The 27,963-nt window shown below is 42.3% G+C and overlaps 2 protein-coding genes across 2 annotated transcripts in view; both read right to left on the bottom strand.

The window, feature by feature from the left end:
• Positions 1 to 27,963, bottom strand: part of LOC306972496 (arf-GAP with GTPase, ANK repeat and PH domain-containing protein 3-like) — a 156,121-nt gene that overhangs the window by 76,751 nt on the left and 51,407 nt on the right. Inside the window, exons 2-3 of the mRNA XM_079569143.1 lie at positions 10,607 to 10,665; positions 5,649 to 5,736 (exon numbers count right to left, since the gene is read on the bottom strand). Of these exons, the coding sequence (XP_079425269.1) occupies positions 5,649 to 5,736; positions 10,607 to 10,665 (147 nt within the window). The remainder of the gene's footprint in view (positions 1 to 5,648; positions 5,737 to 10,606; positions 10,666 to 27,963) is intronic.
• On the bottom strand, positions 18,917 to 22,295 carry LOC306972514 (uncharacterized protein). Its single transcript, XM_079569175.1, has one exon. It carries the CDS (start codon positions 21,515 to 21,517, stop codon positions 19,880 to 19,882), a length of 1,638 nt encoding a protein of 545 aa, XP_079425301.1. The 5' UTR covers positions 21,518 to 22,295; the 3' UTR covers positions 18,917 to 19,879.

The raw sequence follows: 27,963 nt of genomic DNA, 5'->3' as shown, positions 1-27,963 counted from the left end.
CACTTTTGATGCACTTTTGAGGCTCATGCGATTAACCTGACAACCTTACAATAGCAATTTCCTCTCATCTTTCATTTTAACAAGCTGTCACTCCAGCAGTATCATAACTGCTACCCCTGGAGTCACGCTGCCATCTTTTGTTAAGTCCACTTTAGGCCCCGTGGCAAACAGGGGCTTCTCCCGTCCCTCTGCGCAGCCCCTAAAGCCCCTGACGGCTGCTGCTGGTGTGACAGAGACCGAGACAGATCCACAGCGCCAGCACTTTCTCCCCCCCCGTTACTGAAGTCACAGAGCTTTAGAGATCCCTCACAAAGACGGAGAAACTATTCCGCCGCATGTCTCTCAATCCTGTTCTAAAAAGCCCAAACGGATGAAATCTTTACACAGAGAAAAACAACGGGATCAGAACTGAACCACAACAAAAAAGATGTGCCAGACTTTGCGCAAAGACAGAGTACATTCCATATTTGGATAAAAATAGCAGAGAATACCGGCTGGTTTTAGTCGCACACACAGACACGGCTCAAACAGTAATAAGCAATTAGAAGTTACTGTGACTTTTGCGATTCAAATTTGAGGAGACTGAAATATGAAGTGCTAATTGAATGCAAGTATCACATACATTTCAGAGAGAGTTTGTAGAAGCGTAAACAACTGAATACTAAGCAGGCAACATTCTTTAACTTTTCGTAATTTTCAGGACAGATGAAGTCACATGTCAATTGTTCCTGCCTTGTTCATTAATCAAACCAACATGAACACATTCCTGCCGACCATGCCCGTAAAATATCTTGCAACCAGCAATCTTTACGTCTGTTTGACATTGTAATCTAATGTCTTACAATAAACGGGCATCCACATTTTGATACTTATTTCAGTGATTATTATTTCAGGGGTTAAGATTTGTTTACTAAGATGGGCTGGACTTGTGACTTGAACTCAGACTTGGATTCGATTGTAGCTGATAGCGGCTCAACCTTCGACTTGGACTCGCAAATTGACAACTCGATCTTTCCTAGAACAATGGGACTTGACATGCCAAACCAATCACAGTGAAGTGTGGACTCTGAGAACATAAGCATACGATGTCTTCTGCTTCACTCTTAGATGAAAGTGAAGAAGTAGATTATGACGATTTCCTCTACTTTGTTACCTTCATGTTGCGTAACGCCGCCATTTCTCATCAGCTCCTGCGCCCCGACCTGATTCTGACTCGTACACAGGACCCAGTTGGCTTCTCACGTAAAGAAAACATGCAAATGACTTGGATGCTTTAATGGGGGGTATTCATAGTTCCAACATCAAACATGGCAAAGCAACACTAATTGGAACAGGAACTCATTATACGAGATGGGACATATGCGATCCTCTTAACAAGGCATGCAGTATTTTCTGCAAGGACTGCACCATTCTGAAACGATAATTCTACTGAGATTTCTTTCTGACATGTGATACAATCATGGAAATAAAATGGAGAAACGGGGTTCAATCTTAACGTTTGCCGACAGTTAGCGAGCCAGCTAGCCTGTTCAATGTACATTCCCTATAGCCGTTAGCATTTAGCCATCACCTTTTGTGATTTGATTTGGATTAGCATTAAAGGAATAGGCCACCGTTTTTACATACTGAGATATGTTCTTACCTTAGCTTTGACAAGTTCTTTAGGACCTGTCTGGTCTTCCCCCGTGCCTTCAGTCACGTAAACACAGCGCAGACGGCGTTAGCATTTAGCCTCTCCTGCTCTCCACTATAGCTCCAAAACAGGTCAAGATAGAAGCTACCAAGCTCTTCCACGTTTTCTTTCTAAGCGGATAAAAGGGGGAACTATATTGTAAGGCGTAATAATACCAGGAGTAGTTCGAAATCCGCGCAGTAATCTTCACTTTACTGCGCGGTAATCTTCACTTTACTGTGCAGATGCCAAATTACTCCTGGTATTACTACGCCTTACAATATAGTTCCTCCTTTTATCCGCTTAGAAAATCCACATTGTTTAATTTTGTGTAATTATACTTTGTAGCGTAACACTTCACGTAACCATATTTAAATAGGGAAAACGTGGAAGAGCTTGGCAGCTTCTATCTTGACCTGTTTTGGAGCTATAGTGGAGAACGGGAGAGGCTAAATGCTAACGCCGTCTGCGCTGTGTTTATGTGATTGAAGACATGGGTGAAGACCAGACAGGTCCTAAAGAACTCGTCAAAGCTAAGGTAAGAACATATCTCAGTATGTAAAAACGGTGGCCTATTCCTTTAACGTATCAGTGTCCTCTGAGCTAAATGCTAAATCATATCACATCCAATAGCCACAAAACTAAAATAAGCCACAGATATTATACTGATACCATGTCAAACCTCGCCATACTTTGATTTAGAGCCTGGCTTCACCGTCCGTTTTTTATGGAGGTAGAACACTGAATTAAAACCGGTGAGCCCTTTGCTAACAGAAGTACACATTTGAACAGGCTCATGTCGGATTTGTATGAATGCAATTTCATCCGGATCCACTGTGCCCGTATTAAAACTTGTCCTGGAGCTTTGACGTTTGAGAGAACAAATACAAGAATCATATGCGTTTCAGAGCAATTGCGATGAATGCAACAATAACACAATAATTCTCGTATTTCAGACTGAAATTGAAACAAAAATCCAATCACACATTAGTCCGGCATCCACTCTTGAGCCAGATGCCACGGTTAACAGGCAGCCTGCATACTCTGCTCACGCGGAGGCACAGACCTTGACACGGCGCCACAATGCAACCGAGCACCATCCTGCGTTTCCATAGCAACACACCCCGGTACCTTTTTCTTTTTCCGTTTTTTTTTCTTCTTTCTCCCTCCCAGATCATACCGAAAGCCCGGGAACAAAACAGTGAAGAAAAACAACTGCTGCTGTTACCAATGTTTTCTCTGATTCCGCACCACGTACTTTCCAATTTGTATTCTCGCCCGAAGACGAGACCAAAACAAAAGGAAATCGGCAGATGCTAATTGTCAGACAGGTGCGCGGACGGTGGCGCGCGGAGTTGCTGGTGGACTCCAGTATGAGTGGACACGTCTGCTTGATTACAGAAAACAGCACTGGCTCTGTTTTGCAGCATTTCTACCATTGATTTCTGAAGGATTAATTAAGTTTTTTTTTTTTCTTCTCTTGTCCCTCGTTGCTGTAAAACGCCAGAAACTAATTATCTGTTCCGTGTCTGAATCCTTGTTGTAATTACCCCAAAATGAAACACTGAAAAAAAGTCTAAGAAATATCACACATGAGTGCACTCGGAGGGTGTCCAAAAGAGGTCATTTGAGTCATTGTTTTAAAAGCTAGCTATATTTAAATATTACAAGTCCAAGAAATAAGTTTTGTTTGGTTGATTTAACTTCACTGATAAAGTAAATTAGGCATTTATTTACTGTATTAAGGGTTAGGGTAAGCACATAAAGAGACCAAGGATAAATAGTAGAATAAATAGTAGAAACAGATGGATAAATCAAGCAATATTCTCACTTTTTAAGTTAACGGCTGTCAGTCTTGAAGCTCCGGAACAGGCCGATCTTTTTTCCGGAAAGCAACTTGATTAAATGAGATCCACAATCATTCTGTTTGAAAGCTTTCCCTCCATATACAGGTTATTTGACTGATGCTTTTCAAATTGGGTTCACAATATCAGCTGGGCTTTTCAACTACTCCGGAGATTAAAAACAGTATCGCACCAGCCGTGAAAGATATCGTCGCACACGATCTCGAGTAGTTATAAATGAAGCCCGCTCCTTTGGGCTTGATCATCTCAGAGTCGCTGACATAAACAGCTGATTAATGGTGGAAATGCTTTGCGACTGAAGTGATCGAGAGGCAGAATTGTCCTCTCCTGTTGCTGAAGTAAACCCCCTGCTTTGAGACGGCGAAGACTGTTTCTCCAGAGTGACGGGAAAAAGTCAATACTCTCGATAGGTTCTAGTTGTGCTTGGTCATCTGTCTTTATTCTGGGCATATCAAAGTTCAAATGACCTGTAATCTGTTCCCTTGAGTGACTATAAACTCTGATACAATAAAGGCTAAGATAAAGCATATGTAAAACAGCTTGAGCATTTAGTTACAAAGGGCATGTTGTGTTTTTTTTTGTCTCAGAAAATATGTTCTCTGCGTTTGAACGATATGCCCCTGGACTGGTGCAACCTGTCAGGAGAAGTGGGCAACTGTTGATGGTTAGGAGTGGGGCTCGGCACCGTTTTTTAACGATACTCGGTTTTCGATACCGATACCTCAACGATTTTTGATACCTATATTAAAATATTTGTCATCTACACTGCAAAAAGTTATTAACTAGATCAGTATAAACATCTCAAATTGAGCATAAAAATCCAAATTTTAGTTGTTTTGACTACTTAAGAAGTTCTTGGGCATTTGTCCTAGATTATTTCACTTGTTCTGAGATGTTTCTGACTCGTTTCAATACATCCTTTCGTCCTTATTTCAGGTCATTTTCTTTGCCAATGGGGTAAGAAAATTGGCCTTATCTCATTGGCAATTTTACTTTCTTATTTCAAGCGAGATTTACCCTAGAACTGGTCTGAAATGTCCTCAAACAAGCAAAGTTGGTCCGATCAGGAAAAGTGAAAACTGCTCAAAACAAGATACATTTCCTCAATTCAAGTCATTTAAGCCAATGCTTGATATTCACTTTTTGCAGTGTAGAACCACAAAGCAACAATAATGTTTACTTAATTGAATCCTTTTTTCCTTCCAATGAATTTCTTTTGCATTTGTGTAATTTATTAGAGGTGTAACAACCAGAAATTCTTTTTAACTACAATAGGGCAGAAAGACACTTTCCACATTATTCCTAATTTTTCTTCCCCATTTGCCAGCATACATTTTTGGATATAAAGATTTAAGATTTTTTCGGTTCCTGCTTTCGAAAGGTACCAAGTACCTGACTGGATACCAGACTGGTATCGTTTAACAGCTCTAGTTAGGAGTAGGCTGAAGAATTAGCCTATTTTGCATGTTTTTTGGTAGCAGATAAAAGTTCAATTGAAATATATATGTATATACAATATATAAAACATGGAATCAATTTTGTTTTGTCTTTCAGTATATTGTAAAAGCAGACATTAGCAGAGTCTTTTTATCACTCAAGAACTAACAGGCTAATTGTAGTTCAACACATTACCGTGATGCTATTGACCCCTGAAAGCCGTGACACGTGCTTATACACTTCAAATTTGTCTGAAAATGTAGGAGTTTGCCCCACAACTAACTATTCAAAATGAGTCAGGGATAGGTCTTTAAAGAAGGTAATCTTTGTTGTGCCTTGTACTTTTGAACTAACTCAAAACCGACGTTAAACACATTGACATTTCTCCAGGCTGCTACTTTGTAACACAAATCTGCTTTATCTGTTTGTTTTTTTTCATCTAATTGTCAAACTGTCAATCACTAAAAAGCTTTCCATGTACTCGGTGCTTCCTTTTGAGTTATAAACAGCCAGGCGCCAGACAAGACAGACTTCTGCTTTGACGCGTTCGGGAGAAAAGAAGAAGTCAAACTTATATAATGTGTTCCAGTCTATAGATGTTATGAAACCTGTTATCTGTGGCCGCAGAAGAGAAGACACAGTAAACAAGTCCCATTCAGAAGAAGAGATCTTACCTTCTGGAGACTCCTCCTGCACGTACGTCCCTGTCAAGTACCGGTGGACCAAGGCGGACTTCCCACTGGACAGATTACCTACAATCCCCTGCAAAAAGCCAAAACGCAACACAGTTATTAGGGCGAAAAATGCTGAAAAACACTGGTGTCCTAAAATAGCCAGACCTTAATTGGGGACATGATAGATTGGAGTCGCGTCTCTCCTGCTGTTTTGAATGTAGCACACGGTTTATAAAAATTGTTTATGCGGCCTGCCTTTCACAGACAAAGGTCCGTGTGCGTGCTTTTTATGACAATATGTTTCCAGTGCATCTCATCGTGTGAAAAAGTAATTAGCAAGTCGTGTCTTATCTACAAATTAGCCATGGGTCCATTTAAAGGTAATGTTTTTGTTGTATAGAACCAATTAGTTTCCTATTTTGATTCAGTAATGAGTTTTGTCTCCATGGATTTAAGTATCTTCAATAAAGCAATATTAAAGAAAGCACACAACTTCAGTGCAGGGCTTTTTGTCCCCACACGGCCTGGGAATCAAACCTGGGATCTTCTTGCTGTGAGAATGCTGGCTACTTAGCCACCGTTCCGCACCGTGGTCATCATCATTTCCACTACTTGTCCCACTCTTCCCTATGCATGAGAGCAACCGATACAGATTTTATGATGAAAATAATGATTTAATCTCCCAAATAGCCTATAGCAAAACATTTATTACCAATAGTAAAGGTTTCAACTAGACATAAAACTTAGGCTAATGGTGCGTTCCAGGCAACCGGTGACTGGTATTTTTCCCACTTGAAAATTACGACTTACGACCTCAAAGTGTTCCAGGTGTATGTTGTTGTATGTAAACAAAACGGCTAATGCTGCAACCGTTGGCTAATAAGTTTTAATAAGGTGTTGTATGAATCTTTCTTCACCAACATATAATTCAAAACATGCTATATAATATTATATTGAAGGTTATGACTAAAAGTAACGTTCACTTCAAGTTTTATTATTACTTGCGCTCCTCCACTGGGGGGCGCCATTACTGTCTTCATCTCGCATCTGAACTCGGAGCTCTCTGGAGGTCTCCGAGTTTACAAGTTGTGATACGAGCGATCACTGTTACTGTTTACTTCCGCAATTTTCGCCGGATGTTTTGGTGGATGGTAGGCAACAGCTGATGCATCCAGGCCTCTAACACGGTTTTATAAAATGATCGATCTGTTACAGCGCAAGAGAAGCAATGCCCTGTTTATGAACATTGTTTTTGCCGATCATAGGATTTTTATCATTTGTTTAAAACGTAAAATGCTGTAAAATGATGCAACGACATCGCGATCCCTTGTATTACCAGTTCCAAGGCACTTTTCCTAGTCGGAGGTCAGAAATTTACCAGTTACCAGTTGCCAGGATCGAACCATAATCCAATAAACTCTTTAAGCATTTGGGCATTTTGGCCGATAGTTGTCACTTGACATTGTGCTTTAAACTTGGGGCAAACTCTGATCATTTGGAGTGGTATTTCTAAACATTGCAGGCCCTCTTCTATGAGGTGCAGAAGTCAAGAAGGTTCAAGGTATAAGGTCAATAAACCTTACCTTTTTTGCGCCAAACAGCATATATTTCACAATTTAGCTCAATACATTTGCTACATATTTGACACCGGTACAACTCTATACACATTTTTTTACATTAATAACAAATATTTGTCCACCAACAATATGGCATCTGACCACTGGACACATTTTGAAGATTGAAAAATGTGTATTAAAAAAAAATTCCAAGTATTTATCTAGCATTGTAACATGCAGGGCAGTTCTGCACCTCAAGGTTGGCTCACTTCAAAGCTCTAACCCTCCTCTTTCCGATGTCTCTATCACCTTTAGTTCTGGAAATATTCGCAAAAGTCGGCAGGAATTGTATTTCAGCAAAATTTCGACATCGACTTAAAATCAACTCTATAAACATCTTAACATTAACCCTTAGAATCGAACGTAACATGCTAATCACCAGCACCCATAAATTATGATTCTACCAATGAAAGTTGTAGGGCATTTTCAAAACAGCAAGCGTGTTGAAATGACTGTTTTCTTCTGTGTGTGGCTCATACAGAGGGTTTAAACGTAATCACTTTGGCTGTTATGTTTTTCCTGCTTCCTATCCCCAGTGTCTGTAGATCAAACCGGAACAGTTGTGTCGAATCTTTCCAGGGGGGCACCAGTCGGACAGAGGGTGGGCCCATGATGCCAGCGCGTCTGGGAAGAACAAAGACCCCCTCCTCCTCTTCTTCTTGTTCTTCTTGTACCAGTGCGGCCCTACCGTCGCTGCAACATTGGTGGGTGTTTGAGCCAGGTATGGTCCTAATTATAGGGAGGGTTAAAACTCCGGAGAACGGCCCTTTACCAACCCCCCCAATTCTCTCTGGAGTTCAAGGTATAGCAGCGAAACGGAGGAGGTCTCGGGTAAGAAAAGTCTGTGGGCTGCTGCACTCGGAAACATAGGAGTTGACAAAAATGGTCTTCATTGCGACGTACCGCAGACTTGGGGCGCCCCGCTGTTTTAACTGTTAGGGTTTGCGGCCTGCTGTTCTATATAGTCGACATCAAATGAAATGTTGGATCAGCATACTTTTGCTTTTAACAGGAACTTAAAAAGACCAGGCGTGGATGCTTTGAGGAATGGGAGAAAAGGGACTGCAATGAAACACTGGTACTGTGATCGTCAAACGTTTTCACAGCTAGTATCCCCCCCCATACCCACACCGCTTAAGTACCTCAACCTGGCTAAGTGCATAGATGTACTTTGTTATGTTCAGATTCAATTATAGTACATTTCACCACGTAGATGGTTGAAATGACAAATATAATGTGTGTGTATATTGCAGTGAAATGTTGGCACTGCGTATGCACTCTGGCTTTGAGCAGCAGGGACAGAATATTGGAATCTAATAAGCTGCGCACAAGCTGCTCCCATGGTCTTCCATTATAGAGAAGTCACTAGAAGTCAGTGAACTGTCACACAATATTCTGGTACTCTAGCTCGCTGGAAGGATGACTGCACTGGAGAAGTTTAAGTAACTTTATATTGCAGACATCAAGCTGCAGATGCCTATTGATAGAATTATGCAGCTAGTAAGTTGCTCTGTTAATCATGAATATATAGGGTCTGTGCACGGAAGGTTTTTGGCTAACTTCCTGTTTGCTTGTTGAGGGTAAAGACTACTTCCTGTCAACATAAAATTGAATAAACACAGAAGTCTGGTAAAGTATTTACATTCTGTGTAAGGTTAAAAGTAATTACGCAACAGATTCTTGTTATCGGTCACACAATGTTTAAATATTTCTTTATTTCAATAAGACACAGCTAATTCCCTTCAGGAATGGGATTGTTGAGTGATGATGTCATCGCTCTACTTCCGGGTCCAATGGAAATTAGCCCTATTCACTGTAATGGGATTTTGCTGATTTCATCCTGCTATAGAGCTGTGACTACAAGGCTCTTTTTAAACATCTGATCACACAGAAAAATCACATTTACTCTGGATTTTCCTTAATAAGTCTCTTCCGACATAAATTATCAAATTATGTTTCCATACACAATGAAGGCTTATTTTAATTAAACATAAAAATATCTTCAATTTGCCTGGAGGAATGATGAGCTATATTATTCTAAGGCTTTAAACAGTTTTCAGCCTTTTATCTGTTGTTATTTCAGCGGGAGATTCAGATAAAGTTGCAGTTTTTGCTTTGTTGGTCATGGAACAGTTTGGACCTGGAAGCTTATTATTGTGTGTGATGTCACACTTAACAGACAAATAAAACAAGGACAGGGACCCGTTGCCCTTGGACGTTTGTATCATGTTGCTAAGCGACATTCCCTGCATAGATAGAGCCTATTCATAATACTAATACTTAAGCAAATATTCAGGACAATTAGATTCGAGATCTGGTACAAAAGCCTGGATTTTGGAACATCCGGTCGCCCCAATCCCATGAACCCATGGGGTCCCCAACCCTAAATAATAATAATCTACTATATACAAACTAACTGGTAATGTTTTACAACTTAAATAACATATAGAATTTAAAAAAAATAGCAATGACTACAGGCTGAATACGAATGTAAAGTAGTCAATTTTCTTTCAAATTGAATATTTTTCAAAGCACTTTGGTAACTACCTTTGAAGCCACACGCGGGGTCCCGCACCTTTCTTTGGAATCACTGGCCTATACAATTTGATGTAAAATACCCAATAAGAGGGTTCTGCCACGGGACCACCTCAACCTCTGCTGACTCACTACGGCTGTGTGTTTCTGCTCTCGAACTCGCTTCTTCACTTTCGCACCGGCTAATCCATTTGACCCCAACGTCGAACAAGTGGGAACAGACTAATTCACAACTAATAGTTTCTGTGGAGCACATTAGGAACAGCCTGACCTTGTGGAAACTCTTTGAGAAAGTTGCAAAAGAATGTTTACCCGAGACCCTAATTCCCCCTTTGTTTTCCTGTCCCCAAGTTTCAATTTGAAGTTTCCAATTAACACCTCGCAAACATAAAAAGGAACGGCATTTGAAGCAAGATTGACTTTTGTTTTTCTCTCTCCTCCCCCGCCCCCTTGTGCACTCAATTCCCACTTTATTGTACTTCTGTGACAACAATGATGGTGGAAGTATCATATCAGCTGGCACAATGGCGGAGTTTTTTGCAGGGAGATCGGGCGTATATTACGTGAGAGCGGCGGGTTGTGCTTTTTTGGCAGTCGCGGCATTGTGTTACAGCGGCGCGGTGGGATCAGGCCCAGGATGTGTCACCGGTGTAGCCCAAAACTGTCAGTCATCGCGCATCCTGCTGCAAGCCTCCTCGTGTCGCCATGCCAACCCGTTCTCATTACGCTACCGAGTCCGGCCAAATCCCTTTAAATGTTGACTTTGGTACGTGAAATCGGTTGGTAAGACGAAATAAAGTTACTCACCACTTTCAGCTCGGGCACCGATCGACTCAATGTCCACTCCTGGCTGTTGACGAAAGAGTCTGCAAGACAAGATAAGATGAGGATAAGTAGACGGCCTCATTGAAGATGGCAGGTTTAAGGCTTATGCAACACATACAATAGTTACATTTAGAGTGTGGAAAATGCCATACAGGAAGCAGCATCCATTAACGGGCCATTTATGAATCACACACTCAAAGAAACTAAGTGCATTGACTGTATGAAAAAGTAGCGAATAAGAGGTTTTCAATTGCAAACTAGGAAAATGATGACAGTCATAGTCATGTAATTTTCTCCAAATAGCAGCTCTGTTGCGTCAGCCGGATTGTAATGGTTTGGAGACTTTGATTAATACATCTCGATATCTTGAGATCAAATGAAAAAACACATTATCAGCTTTTAAACTGACTTCCAAATGAACCAAACAGATATTGCATTACTTGCTAATGCTCCCTACCGGTTACAACTGTACGCAGAGTCAGCTGGTTGCCCTTTGCACATCATGTAAAGGAAAAGTTAACTCAGATCTGCCAGTTGTAATTGTTCCCCTCAGCCTCTAGTATGTAACATTATGAGAGCACACAGTTCCTATCCACTGTTCTTCTGTTGCTATGGTCACTTCTAATCTGGCACACGGCGTTGTCACAGTGTTAGCCATGCAAGCATCTTGAAAATGGGACTGAAGAAAAGCAAGAGTTATTTATCTCATAATAAGCGACATTATTTTGAGACAAGCGAAGATTTGTGGCAAGCCATTTCCGTTTTTAATTATAGACACGACAAATATATGAATCGACACGAGCAATTATGTTTCAGTCCGTTAGAAGAAGAGACACATTCGTCTTGTGAGTTAGCTTTTATGCTAATCACGTCCACGAAAGGCTCTGTAGGACAAGAATGATATTCCAACACGTGAGCATCCTTGAAAATAATGAGCAGATGTTTTGAAAAAAATCTTCCATCATTCTGTCAAAGCACGGTTAGTTTTTTTTTTTTTTTTTTAATCAGAGGAAATGTATAAATTCTTTGTACTCATATAGTAGAGTGAAATCCTTTTTATCTTTACAGTATATTGTGTTTTCATTAGCAATCATAAACCTGGAAGCAGCGCCAATGCTAAAAACAATTAGCCTGGTGGATGCTAATTTAATGTGACATTACCAGGTGAAAGGTGCTTATACACCCATCAGTGTGAAGAATAGGGAAGTGCCTAGGACTTAGACATGAGTCGGATCTCAATCAATAATTAAAAATGAACAAACTTTAACTTGGTAAGAACCCTTGAACAAGAGAAAATCTGTACTGACATTGAGAGTTTCAACATGGTGGACTCCATACAGGAATTTGACTAATCCATTTTTAACAGACACCTTTCATGAGACCTGATCCAACTTGTCCAGTGGCATTCAGTGTGCAAGAAAATGCCCTAAGTGGAAAAATAACAGAAAACACAAGATGACAATTTCACAAGCTGTGCCTCTTTCCCACAGAACTCCTTGTCACAACAGCAATTAAAACGAAGACCACCTTCTTGCCATGGATCGGGGATTCCAAAGCATCTAAAAAAACAACAAAGTGGACTGTCTCTGGGCAAGAAGGTGGGGTAATGCTAGGTTAACTCAGCAAGAGCTAAACCATAGCAATTAAAAGTGTAACGTTAACACGGGCTCTTTATTAAAGTGAGCCTCAGCGTTGCGTCAATTTTCTTAAGTGCTCCGGGGCATGCTAGCAGAATGACAGCATAAAAGCTAACCATTCAACCTTCCACCACTATTTTTCACTCCCAAACGCGCTCTCAAGATTGTAGCATGACTCACAATGGGAGAGAGGGCCAGCCAAAATCCCTTTTAACCCACTGCAATTAGAGTCGAATAGGGCCCGCACATAGAATATTTACTTATTCCTGACCCCCTATTTACAACGAGGCTTGTGGCGCTCGGGGGCAACTCACTTGTTGTGGTGGAGGGGAATGGAGCCTGCCCGAAAATACAGAGAGGCCTTTCATGTAGTGTGGGCGCCGCGCTCGCTGACATGTCCCGACACGCGGCCCAGGACGATGCCGTTTGGGGAGTGCACTGTGACAAACACTTTGGATTAAGTTATTAGATCATTCTCTGAGGGGGTTTTCCTACGCTAAAAGTATTGCTATCTGAAGCATTTGTTACCGTAAGAAGTACTTATCGACAACGGCTTCCAGAGAATAAGGAACAGGCCACCGTGTTTCCATACTGAGATATGTTCTTACCTGAGCTTAGACGAGTTGATGCGTACCTGTCTGGTCTTTTTGCGTGCCCGTGGAGCTATAGGAATATACATAATATACAGGTACGCATCAACTCGTCTAAGCTCAGGAAAGAACATATCGCAGTATGGCAAAACGGTGGCCCGTTCCTTTAAGTAACCTGACAGGGACCCGATGAAATATAGTGTGGAAATAGAAAGCTATGAATTCAAAAAGGTCACAAAATAGTTGAGCATTAAAGTAGACTGTTGCGACAGAATAGGTCCTTCAGGAGTTTTCGGCAGGCTTTATTAGCAGTGTAGCACTCTCCTCTGGCCTTTGACAATGTGCTCCAGTAGATTACAAAGTACACTTGACTTGGCTCACTTCATCAATTGCAGCAGCTAAAAATGACTATGAATACATCTGCAACACTTTTTTTCCCCATTCTCCAATACAACATAACTTACATTAACAACAAATTTCCTGGAGACCTTTTGCTGCCACTTCTGTCTCAAATAGATCAGTCGTGCCAACATCTACGCCGCCTCATTGCACTTCTGCATGGCTGACGTATAACCTTTTTTATCCATCAAGCCCAAATGTTACCAGCTTGGCACATCATATTTCTGATTTTGAGGGACACATTTTTTACACTTCTACTCCAGGATTCATTCGGACAAAGGCCAGTGCATTGATTACCGTACGGCCGAATGAAATGTCACCAAAGGCCAACAGCGGAATGGACTTTTTCGGACGGTGACACACGCCCGGCCACCTTTGGAACGGCACAGTCCCTTATCATAGACCATAACCACACCATTTATCCACCCCGGACGGCGGGGAGACACGAGGGGTGACGAGGCTGGCTCGGCACAGTGGAGATGTATTGAGATTTGAGAGATTGTATTGTTCCCATGGAGATACGTGTCCGCCGCTTTGACAGATCCTGAACTAGCTTTGGACAGGATCACCCAGAAGCAGGATAAGCCTGTTGTGCACGTTTTGGGTTGAAGGGGAGCATAGCGGAGGAAGCAGACAGAGGCACAGCAAGATTTGCAAACAATCCATCAAACAGAGGAATGAAGGGGAATTCTCATATCTAAAAGGAAAACTTTATACAACTGGGGAACTTCTGAGCAAAACAATGTGCAAGATTTTAGCAAAAGCTGCAGCTGAATGTGTTTTGGACCATATTTTTTTGCATTTTTAACGGGTAAATGTAAGGGTAAATTGGAAACCTTTTAGCAGACCAAAGTACCCCTTTAAGCTAGCAGTGTACGCAAAAATAGAAAACATGCTTTATTTCTCTTGCCATGTGCATCTCTACTTTACTTCAGTTGCCATAGTGACTGAAACCAAATTGGGAATACTCAATCGGGGTTCACACCGGGCCAACATTATGTAAAACTGATCAAAATCCCAATCAGCACGTCTCGAAACATTATTTGTTATCCAAAATGTTTCGTAAATAGCACCACGCCACCCTACTTTGTGCCAGTGCACCAGTTTAGAGCCCAGTTCCAAAACGCAAACCCCCCTAATTGATTCCATGTGCCCCGTTTTTTTGCGTCATTCTTTAAATATGAGCCGCCCCACATTACTGTCCCAGAATGCCTATGGAAACAGAGAGCCCTTGCGTCCGGGATGCCCAGAAGAGGACACCAGCGCCTTTGTCTCTTCTGCGGGGAGGAAAAATACGAGTTTTTTTTTTTTTTTTTTTACACTTCACTGCTCATGTCCGCTCGCATAAAATTGTCCATTCAGCGCAAAAGAAGGGATCATGTGGGAGTACAACGTGAGCCGAGTTCCAGTGCTTACAGTGGGTTCAGAAAGTTTCAGACCTATTATTTCAATTATTTCTATTTTACGCTGTCTGAACAAGAACAACAACCTGGATTTAACTTGTTCTGATCTGGGGGTTGCTGCAGTTGGTTAGGTCTATAGGTTCAGCAACACAATGTGCCCAAAGAAGGAGATCAGCTGACTGCCTGAACATCCTGAATGACCAGGTTATTCCATCATTTGATTGCTTATTGCTGCATGGGCATATTCCAAGATAACATTGCCAGGATTCATCAGGCTCACATTGTGAAGGAGAGTTTCAGGAGCATGGATTGGCCGCCACAGAGTCCAGATCTAAACCTCATATAGATTCTTTGGGATGTCCTGCAGAAGGCTTTTGAGATTGCAGAAGCTTATTGAAACAATGCCACAGTGAATGGGTGCAATAATCAGAGTTAAAGGTGGTCCAATGAAATATTAGAGTGTGTGACCTTTAATGTAGCGACTTGTGGCAGTGAGATACTAAAATCAAATCATTTCAAAAAAAAAATTCCCCGGTAAAAATCACTGATTATTGGCCATGAACTAAGTGCTCATTTCACTAGCAGATTTTGGTATTTGGATTGTGCTTGATCCTTAAAAACAATACTAGTTCAGACCAATGCAGAACCAGTCCATTGCTCTCAATCACAGTTGTGCTGTTGAACGTTTAAAAAAGGTTTAGGTGGTAAATTCTATTCATTGCCAATGATAGAGATAAATCCTCCATATGAGCATGCGCGTATAAGAATAACATGAATATTCACAGTATTAGACTTCCACATAATAACATAGGAATACATGGCGGGGTCCTGAACCCACAGAACAGCAGAGTGTGCATTTGAACAAGCAGCGCGGTGGTTTTTGAAATGAGAGAACCCTGAGGTCAGAACCAAGCGCTGGGGCTCTGACTCGCCTCCTGACCAACGCTTTCCCATCGCCGTAAATTACAGAGCGCGAATAACCTTGCAATTAGTATTTTTTACCCCCCTCATTTGCCAACCTCACGGCCGACCGACATTCCTCAACAGGCTACTTTTAACATGCCTTCAGCATCCTCTCTGGTGCTGTTTACAAAAGCTTCAGAACTTTTATGATCATGTTTTGCTAAGCCTCGGAACGCTAATGTCTTGCATCTGTCGAGACCGACTGAGTGACAAATCCAATCAGCCACGAACAAGGGAAGCGAAATCGCATTCTGGTGCCGCTCGATGGCACCCCGAAAGGCAAAGATCTCAAAGCCACGGTTTATCTACAAATAAGCATTGATTCTCGTCAAACGCAAGTTGCTCTGATTGTGTTATGCAAGCTAATGATAAGGCGCGTAATGCGATCACGCGGTGCTCAGAAACATGGGGTGGATTTTGGTGCCAGACTTTCTGACAAGCATCATTAACATGAGGAAAATGGCCAAAATTGCCTCAGCAACAAAATCTAAATAATGGACAGAGCCAGGTTTAAATTTATGGTTTTAAGTTGTTGATATAATAGTTAGAGATTTTCTCAAAAGGGATTTTGGATGTTAGAAGCTTTGTGAAAAAAGCCATCTGTATTCAGATTTAGTCTTGTTTCTTGTGGTTCAAAGCACAATAAATCAGGCTTAAAAATATTGTCAAGTGCAAGTGTAAAGAAACCTCTGTGTTTTCGCCTCCAGTCTTTAGCCACGGCTGTCTCTCAGAAAGGAAATGACCACATTAGGATTACAGAGTCATCTCGGCCGCCTTTCGTGCTACACGTGGATACACAACATGCCAATATTTTCGTGGGAAAAACACGCTGTTGTATTTCCAGCCATTTCCTGGAAATCTCTGACTCACTAGCAAACAAACTGTCATAAAAAAAGCATTGCAAAGGGTGAGTTTGGTCTATTTTTTTTACTCTGACATTAAAACTAAGAGAAGATGGGGAAAAAAACTAAAAATGGCAAAAATGATCACGGCGGGAAAAATGTATGCTTTCAGGTTCTGTGTCTCGCGCCTCAATGCTTTTATCCTAAACGTTTGATATGATACATATAGGACTATTTGAAATGTGCTTTTTCCACTTTTGGAGCCACCAAGTTTCGATTAACTGCAACGCGATACGTGATGTTCAGCAACAAAGGCAGTTACCACCAATACAAGAAAATAACACCGCAATCAAATGTATTGTTAGCGAGACTGAACACATAGAAACATTGAGTCCATGTTGATGCGACACGGAACTAAAAGTTGTAGACATCGACACAAGTCCTACAGTTTTACAACTCGTATGGCGATAAGAATGCTGTTTTGTTGTCAACAAACAAAACCTCACAATACCAAGTCAAACATCTACTTAACCTTGTAGCAACACTTAAAACAGCTTGTCACAACATAAACAACGGCATTTCGCAGGGAACATAGCATCATCCTCTTCTCAGTGGCAGTTATAATGACTTCTCTCTCAGAAGCTTCGACTTTCCAAAGTTGGGTGTATTTGCGGCATCGTTTTACCGTTTAGAGACGGCATTAACACTGGATCATTTTTTGTCATCCATCTATCGACATTCACCGCGCCTGCTATGATGATCTGACGAAAATGCATAATTCATATCTTTTTCAAATGGCCCGTTTCTGAAAAAGAAGCCCCGAGTTCAACTTGACGGAGAAATAAATCTGCCGGTGGTTTGCGGGAAATAAAATGGAAGGAGAAGGGTAAAAAGGGAATTTAAATCGCCGTGAATATATTTCCTGTCAGTTTTGGGAGCTAAAGGAGGAGAGGATCACATGGGGAGTTTTTGGTAAACTCTCTAATAGACAGAGGCAAGTCACAGCGAGTTAGGATAAGCACGCATCACTGAGCTGCTTCCTGTCTGCTGGAGAAGCCCGATACCTTACACCGTGTTGGTTTTGCGCCGAGGCAGTGGACCCCTATTAGCAGGTGATGATAAGGTAGCAAACTAAATACTACGATGCTGTTCTGTCAGATGACAAGCCATCTGCAGCAAGTGGAAATTAGTTAGAGGTACATGAGCTACACAGAAACATGGACAACATAAATATGAGGATACCTTTTTCATGTGTGGATGTACTGTATATGAAGCTGTGATTTCGACCTTGTGTGTTGTTATTGGGGTTAGATTTGCAATATATGTTCTGAAATCAAGATTCAGTTCACTGGAGGTTAAAAAAAGAGAAGTTCAAGTAATAATATTTGAATGAAGACTGAAATACATTACAAGAATCCCATGCATTTTAGAGCAGGGGTTGTCAATGATGTTCAGTGGGTCGCGGGCCACTACCGAAATGACTGCTAATAAGATTGTGTTGCTCATTTTGGAACAAAGCAAGCCTCATGATGATAAATCCCTTAAATCGATAGAAGTCACGGAAGAAAACAATATATTTTGATCATCTAACACAGGAACAGATGAAAACGCTGGCAAAGTTTTGAGTTATCTTTCACACTTGCAATTAAATTTCATGTCGCTATGAGAAGGTTTTCCATGTAACACAATCTCACTGGAGGTAGTATATTGTGCTGAAAAAGGTGCTGCAAACTTGGTCAAGATAAGGATTCATTTGCAGTCCAAGCTCACCAATGACCTGTCCTGACTCCTGACCATTTCTTTCAGACGACTGAATTCTTGTCTGCACCCCTATTCCCATGACTTTATTAGCCCCAAAGACATCTCATGACTTTATGCCCCTCCTCCAGCCCTCTGCACCCCCAGAGCGCTCCTGCAGCAGCCCGGGCGCTCCACTGACCCCCGCACGGATCCCTGCGCAGAGAGCGTGACTGTGTTTATCTACAGGTGGGGGCAGGGTCGGCCTCTGCACATCTTTTTTAACTTCACTCCGCAACTTCCTCTAGCTAAGCTTCCTTACCCCGGGGAATGCGGGTCCCAGGCTGGGAGAGCGTGGACCTCTCTACTCAACTCATTTTTAACAACCTGAGGCGCTCGGTATAAAAGGTGCACTGGAAATACCTTTTGAGAATGAAGAAGCATTTGAGGAATTCTGTCTGTGACTAGCTTGTAAAGGTGGGGTTTATTGGGTAGCTTTAGTTAATTGATTCCAGTCAGCGGGTTGTCAACAACTGTAGTTTAGGAAAGCAGGCAGATACTTCACAAAGCTTGGAAATACTATATATAATATACTATAAGTAAATAAGTAGAAATGTACAAATGCGGTGTTTTCCACCATCCACATCTTGTTCTTGCTCCTGTCTGCTTCAACAATGTTAAACAAAAATATCAAAAATTTATCCAAAAGAGAAACAGTTGAGAAAGTAGGTCAGCTAGATCACCCATACACCTACAGACTAAATGCAGCTTTGTCTATAGTTAATCCAGCCGCAAACACTTAAGGCAGGTAGCAGCAGGCGCCGAGTCCCCGCCCAGGGCACGGAGCACCTTGCAGCTCTCGGGCCGATGGGCACACCTACATTCCAAGTGCTGAGTGAGTCAACTCTGCAGTGAGAGACAGAGAGAGAGAGAGCGTGGACAAATAGCACTTAGCACACTGCCCCGAAGAGACAGGTTTCCTTGACGACGTGACACGTGCGAACACAAATACAAGCCGAGAGCCAGAGAAAAAAAGTGACCTGAGAAACTATTAAACAGCAAATGTGGCAGTGGGGATTGAACTTTTGCACTGACCGTTCAAAGCATGTTCTAATGAGGATAAATGCTACGTAGGTGCAGGCAGGCATTAGCCGAGCCATTTAGCTGTCATGGCATGGACAACAAATGAGGGCTTCAGGGGGGAAGGTGGAAAGTCCGAGGCTGAAAACATACCGAATGACAGCAATTAAATCACATATATTTGTATCGATGCGACGCAACACACGGTGCCGTCTTAAACATAGTGCTTATGCTGTCCTCTGCTCCCTCCACCATTATGCATGTACAGTAAGTGTTGTTAATTTAGCCCTGCTCTCTGCCAGGCGCATCCCCACTACAGCCACTAACTGCTTTACTACCACTGCTCTAATGCTCTAAGCCGCAGCAGTCAGCCGTACTAGTCTGGGTCCACACACGACCGCCGCTGGACCACAGTCATTTCATTAAGTTCAAAAGCAGTGTGCAGGGCCAAGTAATGCTGCGTTAGTGCTTACAAACCCAGCTCACACATTAAAAAAGAAAGCACTGGCAAAGTCTGTTCCCCCCGAAATAGACATTCCAAGCAGACTGTAAGAAACCAGTTGTATTTGAAAGTCATCCAGGCTTGCATTTCCCCATGTGGTTCTCATTTGCCTGTCCCCCTAAAAAAAGCACACTTCCGCGTTTCACACGGGCTATAACTTTCTGTGAAGTCAATGGGGGGTGGTAATGGTGGGAGAATGAAACTCAGAAATAAACCCAGCACTCTGGAGATCTTACCTTGACCTTTGTGAGCGCTGATGCCTGCCGGAGTCTCTATGGTGACTGACTGGGAGCTGTTACTGTGGCCCGGGGGAAACTGGCTGCTGCCTTTACTTTGGAATTGCTGCAGTTCACATTTGCCACTGTTTGTCTGCTCTTTCCTCCTGAAACGACTGGCTATGAGCTGCCATATACTGGGTTCTTCCTGTTCAGGTTTGGAAAGTTTTGAGGGGCAGAGTGGTACCTCCATTACTTTGAGCTTCCCCATGCTGTGGTATTTAATGTACTGCATAGTCCTGTCATCCACCTTCTCGTTAGGCATTGGCAGAGTCCTTCCTGTGAGGTATGAGAAGGGTCGTGAGGGCACTGTTGTCTCCTCTGTTGTACTTTTAATTCGCAAAGAGTGCTTTGATTCCACATCTCGCGGTCGAGTCCTCCGTATACGCAGGCTCAGACTGCGTTTTAACGAACTCAGAGTGCTCTTTGGAGTGTCAGACTGATTCAGCCTCACAGAATCTTCACTTTCCCTGTCTTTGTTCTTCACTTGTTGTGTTTTACCAAACCACCTCCTGAAGCCCCCTTTGAAGAAGCCCAGTCCATCTCTCCCAGCCCCTCTCTGACTGTCCAAGTCATCCTCAGACCCCTTCTTCCTCAGCTCCAGTACAGTCATGCTGACGGGCCTTGGCTTCCAGCTCCTGCTGCGGTCCCTGGGGGTCACCTCAGGAGGGATAAGAGGTCGTGGAGCTGGAAACGCACTGAGGCCATCCACTGCCCTCATCTCTGCTCTCCTGCTCCTGAACTGAACTCCCTCTACCGCACTCTGCCCCCGGGGTGGTTGGTGAACCTCGGGCAGCACAGATCCCGGTGCAGCCAGCATGCACACACTCCTAGGCCGCCGCAGCCTCAGCTGTGGTTCAAGTACTTTGGTTTCCTGCTGCTGCTTGGCTGGTTCTCCATACATGCTCAGCGTCCTCCTGTCCAGAGTGCCCTGGCCCAGGCACGGCCTCCGCAGCACGGCCCGGGGCAGAGAGTTGTGCCCCCCCACAGAGCCATGATCCCTGCAGATTGGGGCAGGAAGCGTGACCGAGCTGTGGATGTAGTTCTTGTGGCTGTCTGTCAGAACAGCAACCTGTGCCTCGTCCCTGTTTAACAGTGAACAATTCCTATAGGGCTGCTTCAGAAACCAGTCAGTCTTCATTTTTACTCCCTCTTCCCCCTCTTCCACACAATACCCCCCAGCTGTACCTGCACGGCACAGGGAGGGTGACCTGTTGAGCTCCTGTCGTGCCCTGCCCGGCCTCGGGCTGTTCTCCATTAGAGGTACGCTCATTATTTCTCCTCTTGGCTGACGCTGCTCAGCCTGGGCGTGGATGTCCCGACCCATTCCCTCTGACAGCAGCTCATCTCCCTGAGACTCATTCAAAATGACTGAGAGCTGGTACAATGTTGTTCCCTGCTGCTGCTGGCTGAACGTTGTAGTCCTCAGGGTAGTATCCACTGTCCCACTGCTAAGAAAAAGCATGGCACTCTCACAAGCTGAGGCTCTTTCAAGTCATGGAAGCTCATAGCCAATTCCAAGTCACTCTGCCCATGAGTAAGTGAAATTCCTTTACTTCAAAACCGAATTCCAATGCATCAAAATCCTTCACCTTTGACATGGGAAAAGCTTCAAACCAATTGGACCAAATCTGTGCTTCCACTTGCATCCTGTGGCTTCATTACACTGCACACCCTCACAGGCACAGAGGTACTGGCTTTCTCACATTGTTTTGTACCTGTCCCGCACAAGAAGCTTAAGAAAAAAGAAACTCCATATCCAACTTACTGTGTAGCGCACAATATAAAAAAAAGGTTTATGAGAGAAAAAAAACAAATACTTTTTTCAAAGTTACAAGCGGTAGAGAATCCTTGTTGCTGCCGGAGCAGACAAACCCCTTAATCTCCGAGCTCTTGCCATGCCGAGCATGAGGGAGTGTGTGTCTGTTTGAACTTTTAGCTGCCTTCCAACCCTCGGGAAACATGGAAAACAAGGAGTGGATCCCACAGGCTCCCAACACACAACCCGGTGAATTCTCCAGAGCGAGGGATAACCCCAAGAGGAACCATCACACAAATGCACACAAACATGAGTCCTAAACATGTTTAAATCAACATCTGGGAACGTACTTGAAAAGGAAGTATCTGAAGAATAGAAATTCCATCTAAAAGTGAATGATAAAAGGATTGAGAGATGTCACAAAGTCATTGGAATAGACAACACTGCAGAAAACCTACATGTGTGGTTTTGGGCCATGGCCGTCAGCTATAAAAGTCTTATTCTTAAAACCAGTGAAAAACAACATTAATAGGCATTATGTTAAACAGCTGAACTTATCTGCTCATTTCCAAATGGAATTAAAAAGGTTGAATTAATTTAACCAAATTATGCAATCAGAAGGAAAAGTGCATTTTAATTGTGTTCACCGAGGCTTTACTGACACTTTTAAACACAAATATGCGATTAAATAGGTCCTGGTCAACTCAGCAGCACTTGATGCACACAAAGTTTTCTTTTCCTAAATACTGCCCCACTGTGGTCAACAGGGGCCATTTCACAAACTTTTAGTGAGTACAATGAGCGCAACATTTTAGGCTGTATTGAACCTTATATGTGGAAAATGAAACAACCAAGATGGAAACAAAGAAGTCAAATATAGTAAGTTCGGGAGCAATAAAACCCTTCTTGTGACTAAATGTGATAAACAAAGCCTGCCCGATAATTATACATCGTGTTTGAATGTGTGCAACAGAGAAATATTATGTCAGTGAAGTTATGCAGAGAGGTATATAAGCTATAGGATTAGATTTTAGAATTAAAAAAAAAAAGTAATTCTGCAGGATCAGGCTTCATTCATAAAAACAGGGATAAACAAAGAGGTACGAACACCCACTGTCGATGGCATAAATATATTTAATCAGAAGCATTATCTCGCAATTAATACAGTGACGTAAATTCTCAGTCATCCAGGTGGTTAATTTAATCTTCGAGAGCGTGAATGATGAAGCAATATTCGGATAATGCTGTAAAACTGGATCAAAGCCTGGCCCTCTATGACCCATCAAAATGGTGACTAATCTTAACTAATTACTATTTTTAAAAACCAATAAGGACAGCAGGAACTTTAGAAACACGTCACATGCTGTAGTTCCTGCCATGTATGCGAGTAACTTGCTTCGCGAGTACCATCACTTTGCTTTGTCTTGGAATGAAAACACCTACAAGCATCTGCGGCATTTTTCCAGGTCGTCTATGACAGCGCACTTCAGCATGTCAATCAAAACCTTTCCATATGACGCCTTTGACACTCCATTTTCCCCATTTCTGCCTGACTTGTTACTACAAGGTCTATGCTTATGCGTAAAAAGCCAAGTGACCTTTACCTGTGTCAAGGAAGCACGGATTCGGAATAATTTGAGGCTCATCCGAGAGCAGGCAGTCCTTTTCGCTCCACTGAAGAGGGTGTCGAGTTCTCCTGCGACTTCCGAAGCAAAGCAGCATGGTCAAATTCAACCTCAGAGAGACTTTTCCATTCTTAAAACGCCGCCTGAGCACCGAATGCTGGTTTCATTCCAGTATCTTCTTGACCCAGTCTTCTCCCAGTCATTACCAGATTACAAGAAAGCCCTCGCAGTCCGTTGCATCCCTTTTGTTTGCAATGGCGCGTCTCTAAATGTGGTTAACAGCGCACTTCAATTGGTCCTTAGTGGGCTTCAGTTCACTCCCACCCATTTCCTCCTGGTGATTGCAAACGCAGGTGTAGTTTAGCGGAGTCCTGCTACGCAAGAGATGCCCCTAATGGCATTAAAGCTAATCCCGTTGTCTTTGTTATGCTCGAACCCCAGCGGGGACCTACGGCGTCGCAAATCCGAGTTATTGCTGACCAGGTAACAGAGCGCTCCCTTGTCCGCCCATGGCTAAATCTTTCAGCTTCTTGTTGTAACTATATCTTTGACGGTAGCAGGGAGGGTTGAAAATAGAGAAGAAAAAAAAGAAAGAAACTGGACGGACATGTTTTGAAGTTCCTGAATTCCCCCCGCACGCTTGGTGTGAGCATGTGGAAGGTTTTGTGAATGGAGGATTGCAGTTTATCTTGTATCTGTATGCGTCATGCGGGTGAACACGAGAGCACCGTTGTTGTTTTGCAAGCATAACTCGGACCTATCGCACCCTAGGGCCATGTTGTGTCTCGTCCGGCCTCACAAGCAGAACCTACACAACAGCAAGCCAAAGTATTTTGCACACACTGTGGATGTAAGGACAAGAAATGCTGGAAGTTTCAAACAGAAGAATGTCACTATAATAGCCTACCACAAAGTCCAATTCTAATATTTTTTTTCAGTATTTTTGGATGTGCAACTGCTTTCAAATTGTTGCTAATACAGTGAATATTATCATTACAGAGTCAGTGCGTCTATTGTCTTATTCAAATACACACAACTATACAAGTTTAGTAATTATATTTTTGACAAATGGACTGGTAAATTTTGCAGAAAGCAGTCAATGGGCTTTCTTCTAAACCAGTACGAATGAACAAAATGTAAGAAAAGAAAACATGAGTGCCATTGAAAAGAAAGTAGTGATACATAAAAGAAGTGGTTTCAAGATTTGGGGTTCTATAACCTTTCTGACTGTATTGAAGGGTGAGGAGGGGGGGAAAGGGCTTTGAGTTTGTCTACTCCAGGGAGCCATTCAGGAACTGGACAAGTGCGGCTTGTACCGAACTGCATGGGGTCTTTAGAGCCTTATTTTGAGGCAATTATACACAACACTTATACACAACACCACTCATGGCCTGAACCGTCAAACACAAACTAATCAACCAAGCTAAACATTCGTCACTTCATTTTGACGGCAGTTGCAGAGTGAATGTTGCTTTGGGCTGAGTCCATTGGCACTGCAGACGGGACAAACAGTATGTTTATATAGAGACTCTGGTGCGACAGACTGGTGTTGTCTGGCAGACTGTATGATGCATTTGTACCACATGGGTCCAAGCTTACCCAGCCTCATCCAGCATTAGAACATGACTCACATTCACGTGTGCACATATGTACTCGCAGGCATGAAGACCATTTCTCCTTCCTGCGAGACAGTCAATAAATCTGTCTGCATGTAATCGGAATGATGCGCCGCTACACAATTTTCATTTTGGGACCGTCGCTATTAACTTTTCAATTATATTTTTCTTACCTTCTGATTATTATTTTCTCTTTTCTGCTGTGTTTAACATTTGCTGGAGTAGACGGGCACTTTATATTGTTGGCAACTGCTAATTAAATGTCGACAAGCAGGCAGGGGAAACATTCCTCACCTGAGATGCCTTCTGAGTGTGCATAAGTCAACCTCTGCTGGTGAGGTAATTATGATTTATGCTTATCAAATCATTATCACAGAGATATGAACCCCAGCCACAAGAGGTCAGCAATGAAACAACACTAGGTATCATTTATTCCCTCATTGAAGGGTTCGTGATCAAAGAAGTATTTTTCAAGATTCCAACATTCTTACAAAGTATTCATTCTTATATTGCAGAAAGGCTGTGCTATCTTAGAACACATTTGGACTGGTTTGATGAACTGGGGAAAAAAACTGTTACTGGAACACACAAATCAAACACCATTTTATCATTTCAAACCTTTTCCGAATCCATTACACCGAGAAATCAAAAGAAAAAGGGACTGTGAGCAGATTAAGCCCAGCACAAGGGCACATAGATGAAGCCTTCACTTTAAAAAAAAAAAAAGGTGTTGTACCTCAATCACACTTTGTATTGCATTTGGCTTGCACGACTCATCCATGACGAACCGCTACATCCACCGGGCCAATATGAAACCCCAACCTGCTTCTTCTCCCGTCGCACACAATACTACACGTGCTATGGGCTAATGTTGAGAGGTGCGAGCTTCATGTGACAAATCGGTGTTAAAATCGGCGGCGGTGAGTCATGAGCTCTAACGAGGAACAATTCTGGGACTTGTTCAAGGCGCCGATGTCATCGATTTAAATTTAACCACCTCCGGTAAGAAGACGGCGTTGAAGAAAATCGAATGTGGGGAAAATTTTTTTTGTGATATGACTTACGTGACCTCCATAGACAAAGTCAGGACCCTGATTAACGGCATCACAGGAGCGGGAAGACGAGCCTCGAATTGCAAATTTGCCACGCGTCGGATTGCGCCGTGGGCTATATACATAAAAAATGACTTCACCTCCTGACAGCAACTTTCTAGATTTTTAATGATAAGGGAGGTTACGGGAACAAAATACTAACAAGCAAGGGGAGCAATTACGAAGATGCTGCTCAAGCGAGGAACAAAAAGAAATTGATGTTTCTGATTTGGTAAATAACTCAAGCAAGTATTAACAGCCTGCCACAGTGTTAATCATTCGCATGGATGCAAAAAGATTTAGAGGCTTATTATGGGATGTTCAATAGGAACCTGTCCAATTAGGGAACGGTGAAAAGAGTCAATTTGCGAGGAGAATAAATAAATGTGTGAGTAGTTACAGCAGGAGTCCAATCATAGCGGACCAATCTACTCAACAGAAAAATATACATATTCTAATGCTGTTTTTGTCTGCTTTTATAATTAGGATATGCCTTTGCACGTGTTCACATATTGTACATTGTTATGTAGAATTGTCATCTTATCTCCCCATGGAAACTTGTTATAGTAATGAAATAAATTGACCAACAAATAAAAAATTCAGTTCAGGTCCACATCATTATGTTGAAGTTGCTGAGGTGTCCACACACTTGCTTAGATGTAAATTATAGACATTGATTTCTTAGGCCGTAGAATATGTTACATGTGTGGCTCTGTGTAAGTAATGTTGTACAGCACCATGATGCTAACCCAGGGTAATGAACGTTTCCTGTCTGTGTTTTATTCCTATGCAGAGTTAGCCGTGTCTTGTTGAAATAAATATTTAAACTGTACGAGGCAGAAAACATGCAGTGGTTTGTTAATCACTTAAAGTATATTCCAAACTTTACACAGGATGTAAATACTTCACAGGAGGAGACTTCTGTGTTTATAACGGTAGCGGTTTGACCCACCAGCTAAAGGCTAACGTGAATTAGAGTCTAACAAATGTTATAATCGCACCACTACCTGAAATACATTTTTGAAACACACTTGTCTTGACATTTATTTATTTGTTTGTTTTCTTCAGTTTTGTAGATCTTTATTATAATTTATGTTGACATGTTGACAGGAAGTAGTCCTTTAGCCTACACTGGCTAACAGGAAGTTAGCTAAAAACATCACATACACAGAGCCTAAAGTATCAAAACTAGTGACAAATTTAGTGGGTTACAGAAAGTTTAGCATGTCAGTGTCTTGGAAATGCTTTGTTTTAAACCAAGAATGCGCAACACTTTATATTTATTTTGTGTTAATAGTTAAAGCATGATTGTATATAACAGTGTACGCTCTGAGTTGTACAGTATAACGTTAACCAAAATGACGTCTGTATATTCAAGATGCCGTCTTATAATCATTTTCTCGTAATGATGTAATTAAAGCCTTTCCTTGTCATAAAGCCACGTGAAGTCTATAATTTACCACATTACGGTGCTTCCCCAACACCTCGTCACATGCGACACAGCGCTGCCATTGCCACTGTGTCGGCCTGACCTCGGGGAAAACAAGCGACTAAAGACGAAAGCTGTTACGTTTTAAACAGAAAAAGGGAGAATCCATTAACAGTATTTATTCCGAGTGTCATGAGGGAGTTCCGATGAAAGCCAAATGTTGCGGAGAGTGTGATCTCAGGGAACGAGATTTTTGTTCTATATTAAATCCCCTCATTTGTATGCTCTTAGTACTAATACGTGCCTGCTGATACACTGTGGAGAAACTATGCAAATCCAATTCAAATGTTTTACCACTATGCATTGATATCGAACATGGCTCAAATGGAAT

The sequence above is a fragment of the Gobius niger genome (genome assembly GCF_951799975.1).
Source record: "Gobius niger genome assembly, chromosome: 13".
Lineage (NCBI taxonomy): Eukaryota > Metazoa > Chordata > Actinopteri > Gobiiformes > Gobiidae > Gobius > Gobius niger.
The sequence above is the reverse complement of the archived record's forward strand: the minus strand, read 5'-3'. Positions and strand labels throughout refer to the sequence as shown.